The sequence below is a fragment of the Copadichromis virginalis genome, linkage group LG1, assembly GCF_057382275.1.
Source record: "Copadichromis virginalis isolate Kocher_CV1m ecotype Utaka linkage group LG1, C_Virginalis_male_GT1.1, whole genome shotgun sequence".
Lineage (NCBI taxonomy): Eukaryota > Metazoa > Chordata > Actinopteri > Cichliformes > Cichlidae > Copadichromis > Copadichromis virginalis.
The window spans coordinates 37,768,502-37,784,999 of NC_140618.1; the positions used below are offsets into that span (position 1 = coordinate 37,768,502).

The window sequence follows — 16,498 nt, forward strand, 5'->3', positions numbered from 1 at the left end:
CAAAATGAATGGTCTGTTTTATGATAATGATTATACATTCAAACTTATAGTTGCTGATGGATTCAGTATGAATTCAGTCAATGAAGACAGAATGAATTACCAATGACATAAAAGGGTTTGTTGACTACCACTTATACCTCTGTATAAATGGTGCCTTTTAGAAAGTGGAGCCAGTCACTTTACGATAATGAAAATGGTTTATTAGTAATACTTTGTGATTTGCTTTTGTAGTTTGTACCATGATTTCTAATGCTAATGACAATATAACCTGAAGTGAATCTTATACCACCTGAAAGCCTGTTTATTTGTTGCCACATTTGTACAGAAACTGCATTTGTGGGTTGAGCAGCAGAGTTCAGTATGTGGGTTGTGCCCATGAAAAACTTGCTAAATCTTCTCTTCCAATGCCAAACAAATTATTCTGCTGACTGATGTTTGATGTTGTGTATCGAATTGGATGACTGAAGTGTGAAGAGACAAGACATATTTGCAATTTAGGAAGCAGGGGCCTCAGTAACATGTGGAAGCACCATACACAACCACAACAGCCGGTCACTTCCTTCTCACGCGGGTCATTAGCTTGGTCACCCACTGCTGTGGGATGAGATCGCATTCTTCAAGTTACATTTGTTGCAAGTCAGCCAATGTCAAATTGTTTTTCAGCATGAAAAACAAGTTGATCTCACAAGTGTTCAGTGGGGTTGAAGTCAGGACTGCAGGCAGGCCAGCCTCAACAAATCCACTCAAATTCTGGAGGCAGTCTCTCTGTGATCTCGGAGGATAGAGTTAGCTACTTGGCTGTGGAGATAAGGGAATGCCAGCTGTTTCAGGATCTCATCTCGATATCTCTGCATCCAATGATGACATTTTTCCAGTGAGGATAATACCGCCCCACAACATAACAACGCCTCCACCAAAAGCAGTCAGCATAGCATTCTCCATGCACACTTCGACCTAAGTGTTATAGGAAGAATCTGGACTCACTGCTGAATATAACTCTACATCTTCAGGTTCCAGTGCACAAGTTGCCAAAATCAACTCGAATAGGTCTGATGGTGAAGAGCAGATATTAAAGCCCTATGCAGCAGGAGATGCATTTCTGTATTTCTGTAGAAGACCACTTCCTACGTGCTGACAGGGCGAGGAAACAGTTTTCTTGCGGTGTCGTCTTCTTGGAACGCACACATAGCAGCTTTTCTTTGACATCCCCTGTTATATGGAACTTGGCCTTCAATTTGGAGATTGTACTTGGACTTACTCAAAATAATGCTGCAGCTTGGTTTTGCGGAACACCAGATTGAAGTTGCCCTATGGTATGGGTCCTATTCAGATCAGTCAAATGTGGCTTAAGTGACACTAACTGACCCTGGCAGCCGGGTCCATGGTGCTGCAGATCACCACCAACTGAGCACCTAGGGCAGCAGAAGCTCAAAACAAGAGTCAATAATAGAAAAGGCTGTTTGGCATTGGGAGAGAGGATTTGGCAAGTTTTTCTTGAGTGCACCCAGTAAACTCAAATCTGCTGCACAACTCACAGAAGCAGTTTCCTAACAAATATGGCACCATTTGTTAGGAAATAAACAGGCTTTCTAAAGGTATAAGATTTACTTTACAACAAATACATTTGAAAACAAAAATGTGTCTTTTTTGTGATAAGCTTAGTTAACAGTTTGAAAACTGAAGTTTTTGGCCTGTGGAGGTGGTGTTCCCTCACAAAAGTTCAGTGGGGCAAGAAACTCAAAGAGTCAGAACAGATTATTTGGATTGGCGGGTCCATATAGGAGGTTTCTATGAGTCCAAAGAGGGTCTGATGTTTTTTTAATGATGATGTCTTTAAAAAAGAAATTAATTTCTCAGGTAAACGTTGGAAAGGTTTCCTTAAAAACCTTTCCAACGTTTAGAAGGGGAAAACGTTGCTCTTTGATCACCTGTTCGGTGCTGTGTTGCTACATTTATATGCAAACTGTTACACACCGCACAGACTGTAAAGCATCGGATCTCAACCTCGCCTAGTGAAACACTGACTGCTCGTGTTTTTTGCCCCGCTGGACTTGAGGTCATGCTGGCACTGTGATCTCTACAATTCCTGTAATGGGGACTGTAATAGTCTAATGGGCACAATTATAAACCAAAAATGTGTTAGTGTTATTGGAAGACCTTATCTCATCTTTAATACTTGGCCCACACTGGTTCCAAGTGTATGTTTGGTATCCAGTTAATTCCGCTGGAACTGTAGTGTAGTATACTCACAGTAGAAGACAAATACTTCTGGATGCTTGAGTCAGTTCTTTGAGGTTGGGCAGTAGTCCACAGATGTTAAGCGTGCCATTGTCCACTGCTGAGACTTTGACTGTAGGCATCCAGGAAAGCAAACAGCATTCTGCTCAGTCCTTTCAGACTCCAGTTTGACCTCTGACCTCTACTGTCAGTGCTCCCGCTCCTGGCTTCCTTCCTGTTTTTCTGAACTAGCGTTCTCTGGGTACTGTTCGTTGGTCTCCTGCCCATCATCAGCCTCTCTTAAAGGGGCTGCCGGGTCTCTGACAACACTTTCCATCTCTACCTCCCCCTCCAGCTCCTCCTCTGTCTCCTCCTCCACCCGGCCCACAGTGTCTGGGATGATCTCCACCTCAATGTCTGACGAATCTTCACTCTCCTTGAACCACACAGTCTTCTGGCCCTCCTTCCTCCGCTGCTTGGTCAGGATTGACCTTGCACTATATTCATCCTCATCTTCTCTGCCCCTCCTGGAGGGTCTCACTGAGGGACTCCCCTTAGGGATGTGGTTAGTATAGATGCCACATGAAGAACAGTGGTGGCTCCGCCTCTCTAGGGGTATGACGCGGCCCCGGGCCTGGGGGAAGGTGCTCCTTCTGGGGAGAACATTGTTCCAGCGTCTGGCTCCCCGACGGCTCAGGTCCCCCTCATTCTGGAAGCCATCATTGGTGTACTGCAGGGAGTCTCTGTGGCCACTTCGGGGCTGGCCGGACTGCAAACATGGGCTCAGGCACTACAGTCAGGAGAGAGGTTCCTCATTAATAAAGCAGTTAATGCATGAGGTACTGCCATTGCACTACCTTCAGTCTGTCTCTGAAGTCTAAACAATGGAGGTGTCTATTTATACTTTATCATATAGCCAATAAAGGCTTCGAAGGCTTTCACTTGATCTATGAATAAGTCGGCCAAGCAGAAATGCAGTTTATCTAGTCTCCAATAATGAATTCCATGTTATTATATTACATATGTACAAAAATAACCACTATTTACTTTAATAGTGTAATGTGCAGTAACAATGTTACCACTTTTAAAAGCTTAGTTTCAGGCTGAGCCAAATTCTTTCTTTGTCACAGTCACAAATTATCCAAAATGTTTGTGTTTCAGTTTTGCTGAATGAAATCCTGGTATTTTATGAGAAACTACATATTCAGTTGAAACGACTGTACGGGTGGTTAATGAGTCAGCCAGTTTGCTAATGTCTGAAAACCAAACTCACTCTCATCTGAGAAGCAGTTGGTTCAAATCATTATAAAAAACCCAGAAGCCACTAAGTCATAGGACCTACACTGGCTACACCACCTGTTTTTTACCTTATCATTGACTGAGACACTGCCATCCAAGAAAGAAGATCCTGCTTCAACATCTTCAATCTTGACTAAAGTTTGTAACTGACTACACTGACAAAGAAAATATGTTTTAGAGGGAAAATAGAGTTGTTTTACTGCAATTAGGAAAGGAGAGACCTGCAATGCAAAGAAAACTGTAACAACTGTTAAACATGGTGAAGGCAGCATCGGGCTCTGAGGCCAGTTTGCTGTCAGTAGAACTGGTATATTTTAGGTGGACTAGCACACAATTCATCAGCATAGCCTCAAACCATCTGTTGAAACTTACTTGAAACTCACATCACAAGCCTTTGAAATGTATTTGGACTTTTTTTAAAATCAGCTCCTATAGTAACCACTCCACCTGACAGTTAAATATCTGATGAAAATTATACCCAAAGCTTGTTGTCAAGGTTGATTCTTGCTAAGGGACATTTTTTACAGTATATGTATACTGCAAATGTTAACTTTGACACTTTGTTTACTTTAGAAAACAATAAATCATTTGTATGATGTGTGCTGTGAGATCAGAAAGAAGGAAAGACTGAAAGCCTGATATTGTCTGTTACACTCATTTACATGATGTCCAAGATGGAAAGCAGTGAGGAAGGATTAAAGATTTGTAAACTTATCATCTTTTCACCGGTTTAAAATATTTCCATTGCCAAACCGACTAACCTCACATAGTTTGTCCACACCCGTATTTCCCTTCCACAAGTGGGAAACTAAGAAGCCAATAACAATCAGGCAAAGGATCAGCAGAGCTGCCATGATCAAGCCCAGAAGCGCCATGTCACCTGGACGATAGCCGATGTTTGAGGGAGATGGGCTGGCTAAATCTGCACAGGAAGAAAAGCAAAGGACTTAAGGTTAAAGGAATGATTATTATTAAAGCTATGATTTCCTTTAACTTTGATTAAAAATGAACAATTAACACAGTGCCCATTTTGAATTTCACTGAAATGTTCAGGAGGAACCAAATGGGCTCCCAGCCTCAGTATGAAGTAATATTTCTGGCTTACATTTGACTTTGTTTTACAATATTACAAATAAAGAATAACAGCAAGCCCTTTAATTTTGAAGAATAAACAGTTTTGTGTTCCCTCCTTGAGAGGTAATAATATATCATATTTTAGGTTCATTTGAAATCATTAGTATAAAAACTGTTTTTTTTTATAAAGATTTAGTAATGTTTTTAGTGATTTCGTTTTTACTGATATGACATGAAATTAGAAACAGGAGAAATAAGGTGAAAGTTTTTCCAGTCCGAAGTCTCACCAGGTATGACCTGAACTGAGAGGGCTGCAGTTCCAAACTCCCCTGTTGTCACATCCACTGCTCGGAGCTGCAGAAAGTAAAAGTTTAACAGCTTACAAAGTGTCAAGAACCAGGAAGTCTTTGCTCTCATTGTGCCATGACGTCTTAAAAATTCACCTGAAGAGCGAAGGACTCTGTCTTCACAACTCTTTTCAGTATCACGAAACCATCAGAGGTCACATTGACGTAGCTGCTGTACTGAACCTCGTATTTGACATCTGGATTCACACCCTGACAAACAAAGATTTTATCTTGTTAGTTTAGCATTAGTTGTGCATTTAAAGCTGCTTTAAGTGATTTCTAACCAGCAGGAGGTAGAAAATAATGACCAGCAACAGCTTGCACAATAAACGTAATTGTGATCGCGTACCTTTTTAACTGTACAGGGGTTAATCAAAATAAACACCTGCACATTTTTACAAGTACTCTAGTACTCCTGTACATTTAAATCTGTATAATCTACTACACTAGAAACAGATTTAGTATGTTCTTCCTGTAAGCGGTTCTTTCAGCCAGGGTTAAATAAGAGCAAGAACTTTAAGTTATTCTTCTCTGTATGACTTTATCAGGCTCTGACATGGTTGTGGAGGAATTTTGCCCCACTTTTCTCTACTTGTTGTTTCAGGTCACTGAGGCTTTAATTTCACACAGTGCTCTTAAGGTCCTGCTGAATTCCAATCAGCTAAAAGTCCGGCCTGGAATGTGGCACTGCAACACCTCGATTCTTCCATGTTCAGCCATTCTGTTGTCCTGTTACATGACCTAGACTGTAGTCTAATATATAGCTGTTCTATTATTATTACACGCTTTATGCTTGGGATGAAATTACCGGCACTTTGGGTTAGCATCCACCTGAATGGCCCAGACCAGCAAAATGCCAAAACAAATGATTTCCTCGTAGCACGTGTACCTGACAGTCGGTCGGTCTCTACAACCCTTCCATGTGTAAATCAGCAGCATCCATAGCTGACCTTTTCAGTTAACTCAGTAGGGTGTTACTAATGGTTTTGCTTATTGTAGCTACAACCAGCCAAACATCAGGGTTAGGCTTATAACATATACTATAATATTTAGCTTTGATTTCAAAGAGCGCTCACACTGGCGAAGTCTTCGTCCCGTGCTCGGACCCTGAAGGGTCGGTTGGTGTTTCGGTCTCGGAGGATCATGGTCTCAGGCACAGAGTTGCTGTAGATAAATCCTTCATATCGCTCCCTTTCAAAACGAGGAGGACTCCTGCTCTTCTTCATCACATCAATGGTAACCTGTGTCACTGCAAACTGATCTCTGTTGGTCACCTGTGATGCCTGATAGTAAAACCAAATATCTAATTCCTGAAAATCTGTATTTTCTTTATATTATTTGACAAATGTATATAATATTTGTTTTACCAGGATAGTGAGAGTTATTGGACCAACAATATCAGCAGCTTTGGTCATTGTGATGTTCCCCGTTTCTTCATCAATCTGAAATATATTTCCTTCGTTTCCTACAGATAAAGGAAAAAAACACATAAAGACAAATAAGAGCATTTTCTTTATGCTGCCCTACAAACCAGCAGAATAAGCTTACTTTATTATTTAACCACGACCTGAATCTGACTTATTGAAATTCGACCTCATTAACAGAATGGTGCCATGAGAGCGTGTACAAAAACAAACTAAGCAGCAGTGATTGCAAAGTGGGTGCAATCACTTGGTCGTTGCTAGCCTCTAAATGGCACCAGGTAACGATGATTTACTTATTTTTTTCTTCTGAGCTTCTTATATCACACGATTAGATGAACAATTAAAAATAAATGGAAAGGATTAAAAGCATTTTGATAACTACTTTTAGTAGTAGAGCCTTCAAACTTCTATCAGTTCAATTCAATTCAATTTTATTCATACAGCGCCAAATCACAACAACAGTCGCCTCAAGGTTCTTTATATTGTAAGGTAGACCCTACAATAATACATACAGATGATACCAAGTAAGACTGGTTTCTGAGTTTTACACAAGGCTAAGCATCAGGCTTTCAAATGAATTAAAAGTCTGTCTGGGTCTTTGGTTGATTAATAGGCTGGTGTGAAAAATTGCTGCCACACCGCCCCCTCGGCCTGTGCTTCGAGGTTTCTGGTAGTTAGAATGACTCGGGGGTGTTGATTCATTTAAACTAACATAATCATCCTGCTGCAACCAGGTTTCTGTAAGGCAGAGTAAATTGATTTGTTGATCAATTATTAAGTTTAATAATCCACATTTCACTGTTTTACTCTTTGGTTCAGATGTGGATACTGTATTGTTCTTTCTTTGTGATTGTTTATGTTTAAGTTGTTTGTTGCTGGTTTTTAGTTTGTTTTTTGTCTGTTTGGAAGCTGACACAATCTCTATGGAGATGGGTTTTGGGGGGGGGGGGGGGGGGGGTAGCAGGAGGAGAGAAGCTGCAGAGAGGCGTGTAAGACTGTCTGTCTATATGTGATAATCAGTTTAATAAGCACACCAAACTGAAACTGTTGAGTGTAAAACTCGGGTCCTCCAAAGGTTTTTTATCCGACCTCGTAATATTCTGTAGCTGATCTGCTCGCTCTTGTTCTTGTCTCCATCCTTGGCAAACACAGGTCCAGGTTCCAGCACCAGCGGGCCTTCCTGAAGGTGAAAATCAGTATGTATTCATTTCAATTCAATTCAATTCAATTTTATTTATATAGCGCCAAATCACAACAAAAGTCACCTCAAGGCGCTTCATAGATACAGAGAAAAACCCAAAAACGCAACAATCATATGACCCCCTATGAGCAAGCACTTTGGCGACAGTGGGAAGGAAAAACTCCCTTTTAACAGGAAGAAACCTCCGGCAGAACCAGGCTCAGGGAGGGGCGGGGCCATCTGCTGCGACCGGTTAGCTGTTATCGTGTGTCCTCCACACTGATTGATTTCACAAGTCATTACCGTTAATATTGCTATCACTGAATAAATACTGGCAAACACAACATGTAAAAATCACCAAAATTTGCATCGTCCCCATGTCATTGGATCTCGTTGCAGGTTTTAGCCTGTAATGTTTGGCCCTACAGTGGAACCTGAGCAAGTGTCCTCCCTCACAGATAAACCAGTGCTGAGGTTTCCCTGAAAGGCTGAGATGTCATGATGCTGGTATCTTAGGATCACTATGATCACCAACACACGCAAGCACTGCTCTGATGATAATTTTATTACCCTGAAATTTTCTTTGCACACCTGTGTGGTGTTTTGGTGCCCAGCACAGAAGTGCACACCTGCCATGGTCTGTCAAATAAAGCAGCTCGAAGCTGATAGTTCTTATTTCATAGAAACTGTGTGACAGACTGCTGCCGCTGCAGTGATGAACATCAGAACGAACCCTCAGAGCTTCGATGGAAACATTTCTGAAAATGTTTAATCATTTACATTATTCACTCCCCAGATAACAAATGTATTTAAAACAGCATGAAGGTTATTGTGACCCTCAAATGTCTGTGCAGCGTACAGACTTAAGACACTTTGTCCTGTTTCCTGTGTATTTGATTTTTCTGTGTAGCAGCTAAAGTAACAGTGTTTGCCTGGATGTGCACACTCTTTGTCCAAAGTAGCACAGACTGGTATACATTTCATATAGTCGTAAAACTGTACTTGGTTAAATAAAGAATATGTTTTATACAGAAAACCAGTTTTTTAGATGATAAATGTGTTTTCATGACATCATATCAAATATGAACTTCCCCTGTATAATAAGGTTTTTAACCTTTTTTCTGTATGAGCTAGAATAGCACGATGGCTCTTGCATAATTAAAATAAGGCCCAGAGATGTCAGCCATGTGAGCGACTTCCTGTTCAGGTGAAGCGCATTTCTTTTCTTGCTGTGATGTAAACGCCAGAGTCAGACCCCACCTGTTTCTCTGTGAGGTTGACTTTGCCTCTGTAGCCGCTGCTCACACACAGTTTAGCATTTCCTAAGTTTGTCCTCGTGCATGGCTGAAACCACGGGGGCCGGTTGTCCACATCCTTCACACGCACTGTGATGGTGGCCACAGAGGTGAAGAAGGGCTTGTTGGAAGCTGAACCGTTGAACGTGTCCTGTAAGAAGCAGACTTCAGACTGGTTTTTACAGAAAAAGCAGAGCCTTGCAGGATGTTTTCATAAGTCATTACTGTACCTGCACGTGTAAGACCAGCGAGATCTTTTGTACAACATCGTAGTCCAGGATGGTTTTCACAAGAATCTTTGGAGTATTGACGTTTTCCAAGCGGAAATACTTGTCCTGAGGAAAACCGACAGAGACAGATCAGCTGATCTCACTTGGATTTTGTGGCCTGAAGCCTGAACAAAGGCTATGCTCAAAGGTCCATCAGAGGTTAGCAATTGAGGGAACCTTTACACTTTTCTTCCCGTTGTTAATAATGAAGCTTTAGTCATAGACATAATTTTGTCCAAGAGAAGTTGATTTATGTGGAGCCTGGGCCTCACAGATCAGTGTGATGTAAACAAATAGCAGATGCATGTATTCCATTCATTTGTCTAAATGCGTCCGAACTTCATCATAGTCATTTGGACATAGTTTGTCTTGTCTTACTGTTGTTGTCTCCAAGCGATAATACAGCGGCTGTGAATCAACATCTGTGGCTTCTATCAGACCAATACTGGAGTTGACCGGAATGAGCTGCAGGACATAAAATGGTTCAAAGAGGAAACACAAACACATGTTGTTCTACAAGCATGAAAGAGCAGTGCAGCCCACCTCATTCACATCCAGCACATAGTGGTTCTGAGCAAAGTTGGGGGGGTTATCGTTCACGTTTTCAACCAAAACCTCGACGGACTCGTTCACCTTGAGGAGAGAGAATCAGCTCAGCTTCAGTCAAACAGTGAGAACACAACAACACATCGAGGCACTGCTCCTAACAACACAACGACACAACAGCACTCAAGCCTTATAAACATGCTCTGTGGGCGGAGTGAAACTAGGAGACAGATTTAGAGTGTGACACGCATTTTCTGTTTAACTTGTTATATAATAATACAATATAATTTTTACATTTATAGACACAACTTACAGCAATGATAAACATTTTTAAAAAGTAAAAAATAACTGTTCATTTCCATTTTTATATTCATCTAGTTTTTCTTGCCAAAGTCACACGGGGTGACTGGTGATGGGGCAAAAAGAGCCGGTGCAGCTCTGGAGCTGAAGAACCCTGACAGGTGGAGTCCCTTACATGAGAACATAATGTTGGCATTAGGCGTGTACAGGTGACCTGATGTCTTGACTTTCAGATTCATTTCCCCCAGACTCGGTTCATTTGCTGACTTCTGTCTGTTTTTAATGTGATGACTCTTACTCACAGATCTAGAGCCAGCTCTGCTGCACTTTATCCACACCATCAGAGTCGCGCTGGGCAATGACTAATAAAGAAACAAAAACAGATACATGGGACGCGCCTACTGCAGGAATATTCTGAAATATTATTAGCTGTAAAAGAATACAAATAAATGTTCATAATGATATCATTACAGTACATGCTCATATAACCTAGGTCAGGGTCGAACTCCAGGCCTCGAGGGTCGGTGTCCTGCAGGGTTTAGATCTCACCCTGGCTCAATACACCTGAATCAAATGATTAGTTCATTACCAGGCCTCTGGAACTTCAAGACATGCTGAGGATGTCATTTAGCCATTTGAATCCGCTGTGTTGGATCAAGGACACATCTAAAACCTGCAGGACACCGGCCGCCGAGGCCTGGAGTTCGACACCTGTGACCTAGGTAGTCCTGAAAACACTTTATAAACTTTCTGCATACCACATTCTAATATCCAATTCCAAAAACTGATCACATATCTCTTATATACATTATTTGTGTTCCATACATCACCTCATAGTCCAGGCCTTTCTTTACCATGAGGGCGTTTCCTTTCAGGTAGAATAAATCTTCAGGGTTCACCGTCACTGTCAGAGTCACATCACTGTTGGAGCTGATTTTGGCCACCTGGACGTCAGCCGTGTTGTTTTCTGACACTGGTATGGGGCCAGGGGGCACTGTGCAAACTGGGAGAGCATAGGTGACAGAAACATGTGCAGTGATTGAGGTTTTACAGCAGCAAAATGGTCCATGGCCTGTATTTGTATAGCACTTCACACAACCTGTCCTCCACACATTCACACACTGGTGATGGCAAGCTACATTGTAGCCCTGGGGCGCACTGACAGAGGCAAGGCTGCCAGACACTGGCGCCACCAGTAGGCAAAGGGTGAAGTGTCTTGCCCAAGGACACAACGACTGAGACTGTCCAAGCCGGGGCTTGAACTTGCAACCTTCCAATTACAAGGCGAACTCCCAACTCTTGAGCCACGATCGCCCAACACACAGAGAGAGCTCAGGAGGCTATGCTGTGGCTTCATCACTCCCTGCTAATGTGTCCCTGCTAAAGTCTGCAGATCACAGACACAGACGTGTATATGATACAGTCACCTGATGGACTTTACTCTAAAATAAATTAAGCTTTTGCCAGCACCCATTGTTTTCTGAGATGGTAAACCTCGGTTTATTTGCACTTTAATGTCAAAGGTTAATCATCAACTCGTAGAATACAAGCACTTCCTCTTTGATCAGTTGCTCCTTTTATGAGTCACCACAGCAGCTCATCTGCCTCCATCATGTCTTAAATCCTCTTCTGTCCTCCTTCACTGCATCTTTTAACCTTCCCTGTGGTCTTCTTCTCTTTGCCTTCACCATCATTTGTCCACCATATCCACTATCCCTCCTCTGCACATGTAAAACCATCTTTGCTTCTTAAACTTTGTCTCCAGATTTCTGGACACTCCTCTTCAGCCACTCCACCCTGCCTGCACTCTTTTTCACCTCTCTCGAGCCACTAGTCGCAGCTTCACTTTTCAACCTTCCCTCTTATTCAGACACATGCATGTGTGTAGAATACACACACACACACACACACACACACACACACACACACACACACACACACGACTGGCTTGCACACCGGGGCTTAGGATTGTGTTTTGTTTAAGCCACATGCTAAAATATGCACATTTTCAGAAAATATAGAACATTTTCTTACTTGTGTTATTCGTTTAAGGCCTGATAGTTTTTCTGTGAAAACCTTTTATATCTGGGTGGTCCATATTTGTTAAAATTCCCCACAAAAGCGACAGACATCAACCTCATCCTAAACTTATAGATGCCACTGATGAGCTTGTGGATGTTAAGAGGTTAAATTACAGGAAATACTTCTAGTAATGACGATTCTGAACATTTAGAAGTATTGAGATGTAAACATAGTTCTAAATACAGTAAATATAGAAATATTAAAACCCCAGTTCTGAAAAGGCTGGAGCACTGTGAAAACGTCCTAACGTTAGCTCGTTTACTCGGTAACAGTTCCAGAGATCATTGTCTGCTGTCTGCTCTCTTCAAGCCGGGACAAAGCCTTGCATGTTTCAGCAACACAATGCTAAACCTCGTATTGTAGCTGTTATAATAGCATGGCATTGCAGTAGAAGAGTCTGAAGTGGCCCGCTTGCAGTTCAGACCTTTCACCAACTGAAAACCTCTGTCCCAAAAGTTCAGCAGTTCATATCCTAATTTCCTCACGTTTCAGGAACAGCGTTAAAAGAAGAGGAGATGCTGCACAGAGACAAACATAGCCCGGGCCCACAGGTTTTGTGACGTGTTGCTGTCATAAAATTCAAATTTACCTTTTTTACATTTTGTCATTTGAAACATTTGGTTTTCTCTGTTCTACTGTGAATGATGTATTGGTCTCTGAGATTTGTAAATCATTACATTCTGTTTTTATTTATCTGTAACTCACACAGCATCCAAGCTTTTTGGGATAAAAATCTTAAATCAATGTAAAAACTGAGAAAAAATGTTTTACATTAACCCTAGGGATCAAATGTTCACAGCTACATTAGTAGCTCCTGTGATGGTTCACATCATACTGTGATAATACGATCTGTGAACAAAACAATGTTATTACCAAAAATAGTGGTTAGTTACATCAGGAACTGTACAGCATGTACAAAATATATCTAACAAATGAAATCAGTCCTGAGCATGGCATTGGTTGGTTTCCACCTTAAGATTCGCCCATGATGTGACCGTATCACTTGGCCTAAGGATTTGTGTGCCTGGTACTTTGATCATATATTATTCCTGAACTCTTCCTTCTCTTTAGTTTTGAGATTTTTTTTCAACATACGGCACAAAAACACAGTTAGCCGGACCCCTTCAGGCCTCTCAATAAAGAAACAAGAAAATATGCACTTCTCTTTTTTAGGTGTGAGTTTGAGAGGACACAAAAAGGGTGACGATCTCTTCTTCAAGGATGAAAAACTGCCCCCACACACATTCTGTCCACAGATTATCATCCACAGGTCCTCATCCAGCCCCACATCACCGCCCTTCACAGAAAACAAAGCTCCACTCACTTCTTTGAGCCAGACAAAGGTTATAAAGGCAGACTGCAATGAAGCATCCAAGGACAACGTCTACAGGTTTGCGCTTCGATTTCAGTTCCATGTCCTGATTTCAGCAGCAGCAACAAATGAAGTCTCGAGGAGGATGAGGAGCCCCGTGGTACCAGCTGGTACTCGTCAGCATAATGCCCCGTTTGTGCTGCTCCGAGAGTGGGAGTAGACTACAGTCGCAATGTTTCTGACTTCATCTTACAGGCACATATTGCATTAAGCGCCTGCCAGCAGAGGACTCGCAGCCTCCCACTAAAATACTTGCATCTCTTTTAGCTGGAATGGGTAATTCTGTACTGGTGCCCCTGTTTTTTTCTGGGAGAAATCCAGCAGAGGAAACTGGAAACTTTTCTCATGCATTGATATATTTTAGGTAGACAGCCCTTTCAATTTGCTTCTTTGTATGACTCACTAGTGATGACATCTATGAAAACATCTAAACAGTAGTGAAGTGTCCGGCAGGAGTAACAGATGGGTTCAAGATGGGAGTGGGATTATATCAGGGACCCTCTCTGAGCCTATAATGAACACTAACGCAGGCAAACAGGAAAGAATCGTTTTTACTACTACAGGAGTTGTTTGACTCCTCTTGCAGTCATTGTTCAGTCAAACTCAAAGGTGGGGCTTCTTTTTCAGTGTGACCAGCAGACTAGTTTTCATTTATCACCACTGTCAGTATTGAATAACTGGATTTTAACATTTATAAGGTGGAACTATTATGCTTTTCCTTATTTTGTGCCACTCTCCCAGTGGTGGGGGTCTACACTTAAAATTAGCAGTAATTCATATAATGAGCCCACGTTGAACTCTGTGAGCAAAAAACTCAGGCTGCAGGCTACACTAAATACTCAGTCAGCTTTGGTTCTGAATAATATCCATGTACTGTGTCTGCCACAGCACGTAGTCTGAAAAATGATCTACAGTCCTAGTTCCTACAAAAGTCTTGAATGTAAGAGACAAAGTAAGAAAAAACACAACATTTATACAAAAGTTTTGAAAATGAAAACAAAAAACAGAAATGTTTCTGTGTCCTCTGCTTCCTGTCTCATCCCTCACATGATGACAATGACAGAAAGTTACACTGGCACAAAGTGGGACACATAATGGCCTCACATGTGGACAAAGCAGCACTGTGCGCACACTAGGCTGTAGTACATCGCACAAATACCCTCCCCGCATCTGTGTGGGAACAACAAGCTCAGAGTGTCATGATGTCACACAAAGCTCATACATTGTGCCTCCATGCAGAAATGCTTCTCACCAACACAGGCAGCTCATCAGTCTGTAAACATTATATATCTATCTATATATATATGTATATATGTATATATATATGTACATATATACATATATATACATATATATATATATATATATATATATATATATATATATATATATATATATATATATATATGTGTGTGTGTGTGTGTGTGTGTGTGTGTGTGTGTGTGTGTGTGTGTGTGTGTGTGTGTGTGTGGATATGAAGGGGGATTCTTTTTTTCCTTGGTTCTCATGAAGATATATATACAACTATAAAATATCAAGTGCTAATTGAATGATGTAATTCCTCTTACGTCCACCAGGAGGAGCCTGAGATCCTCAGTTTAGACTGAAACTAAAATACTTTTTGGCCTTTTCATTGCATCTACATTCTCAGCTGATGTGCTCCGGAGCTTTTAGAAGAATCTCACGGTCTTTCTCAGTAAGACATAGTGAGAAAGATTTGCTACACATACAGTGATAACAAAGTATAGCAGAGACAAATTGTATACAACTGTGTTATACTAACAAGCTTTATTGAAGTGTTTATAAACAAGTTACAGAAATTCCACAGACATTAGAATTGTAGCATAAAGTAGTTATTAATGAGTTATAGCAAGCTTTCACACCTTTTATAAATTCTGTACAGGTGTGTGATGTTAAAGCATTTCCTGTTTTTCTACTGACACATTCATATATACAAACCCTGCCATATTAACTTATATTGGCACAATGACAGTGATCAGTCAAATTATTAACTGACGCTGACAGGTTACGATAGTCTGTAATCATCACACCTTGACAGATGAAAGAAAAGCAGATTCAACATCTTCACAGAAAAGTCTTTTCAAATGACTTCAAATAGACAAAGACGAAAGAGGAACAAATGAGTTCAGTGATTTCTAACACAATTTTAAAGAGACACAAAACATGTGTGTCTTGGAAGACACTGAGGAAACAAAGCAAAGCTACAATGAAATGCAAAGCACCTTAGATAAAATGACTACAAATGATATAAAACATCAAAGGAAAGACGCACAATGATGACAAAGAGATGTACAGCAGACAAACTTACACAGCATCTTACACACTCAATGTTCTGGGAGAATTAGTAAAACTGTGTGAGGATAGGTTCCAATTAGCACATCAAAAAGATGTAACAAATAAACACGCAAACAAAAACAACTTCCCAAAGACATAAAAGCATTTCAAACAGACACAGAACAACTTCAAAGAGATCCCCAATAACTTCAGATACACGAAAGATTACTTCAAAAAAACCCAAATGGCCACAAAAAGCATCTTCAGTGCAAAGCTCTGAAGGGCCTCTATAATATCTGTGTCCATAGGTCCGTTTCCTTTCATCTGTCCATGTGGACAGTATGTACAGCAGGAAGGAAAATAAACCAACAGATTTGTTTGACCACCACTGTCATGCCGAGGTGGGTGACTTAACTCTAACATGTTACACTAACTGGATACTCAACATTGAAAATGAATATGTATAATAAAAATGTATGAAAGGCAGTATGTCAAGTTGTATCTTATATAACAACAATCCTGACGTGAGTTATAGGTAATAATTTGAGCTGTGTTTGGTGATGTAACTGTTACTCAGCGTCGGGGAGGGGTTAACAGAGGAAGTAATCTCATTAGAGACCTACTTAAAGGCGGTGATGCAGGCAGCACTTCATTACACATGACTGTGAAGCTCATTCTGCTTCTCAGACTCTAGCAGAATGACTTCGGCATCAGTTCCAGTATCATGATAACTGCTCATCGGGGCATATCCAATCAGTCATTCAGATATATGTCAGTCACCATATTCCTGAAATGTGT

The 16,498-nt window shown here is 41.0% G+C and overlaps 1 protein-coding gene across 1 annotated transcript; it reads right to left on the minus strand.

The window, feature by feature from the left end:
* Positions 1–1,658: 1,658 nt before the first annotated feature.
* Positions 1,659–13,487, minus strand: cdhr5a (cadherin-related family member 5a). The gene is made up of 14 exons (XM_085461584.1): positions 13,358–13,487; positions 10,782–10,954; positions 10,254–10,313; positions 9,649–9,738; positions 9,484–9,570; positions 9,067–9,171; positions 8,802–8,987; positions 7,451–7,541; positions 6,305–6,402; positions 6,014–6,220; positions 5,034–5,147; positions 4,878–4,944; positions 4,278–4,438; positions 1,659–3,007 (listed from the first exon to the last, which is right to left on the minus strand). Exons 1-14 carry the CDS (start codon positions 13,446–13,448, stop codon positions 2,426–2,428), a joined length of 2,112 nt encoding a protein of 703 aa, XP_085317710.1. The 5' UTR covers positions 13,449–13,487; the 3' UTR covers positions 1,659–2,425.
* Between the last annotated feature and the right edge of the window lie 3,011 nt (positions 13,488–16,498).

Coding starts and splice junctions, on each gene's coding strand:
- cdhr5a (XM_085461584.1), bottom strand. CDS start 13,448: ATGGAACTGAAATCGAAGCGCAAACCTGTAGACGTTGTCCTTGGATGC. Junction 9,739..10,253: donor GCAGAGCTGGCTCTAGATCT/GTGAGTAAGAGT, acceptor TCTCTCCTCAAG/GTGAACGAGTCCGTCGAGGT. Junction 3,008..4,277: donor GTGTGGACAAACTATGTGAG/GTTAGTCGGTTT, acceptor TCCTGACTGTAG/TGCCTGAGCCCATGTTTGCA.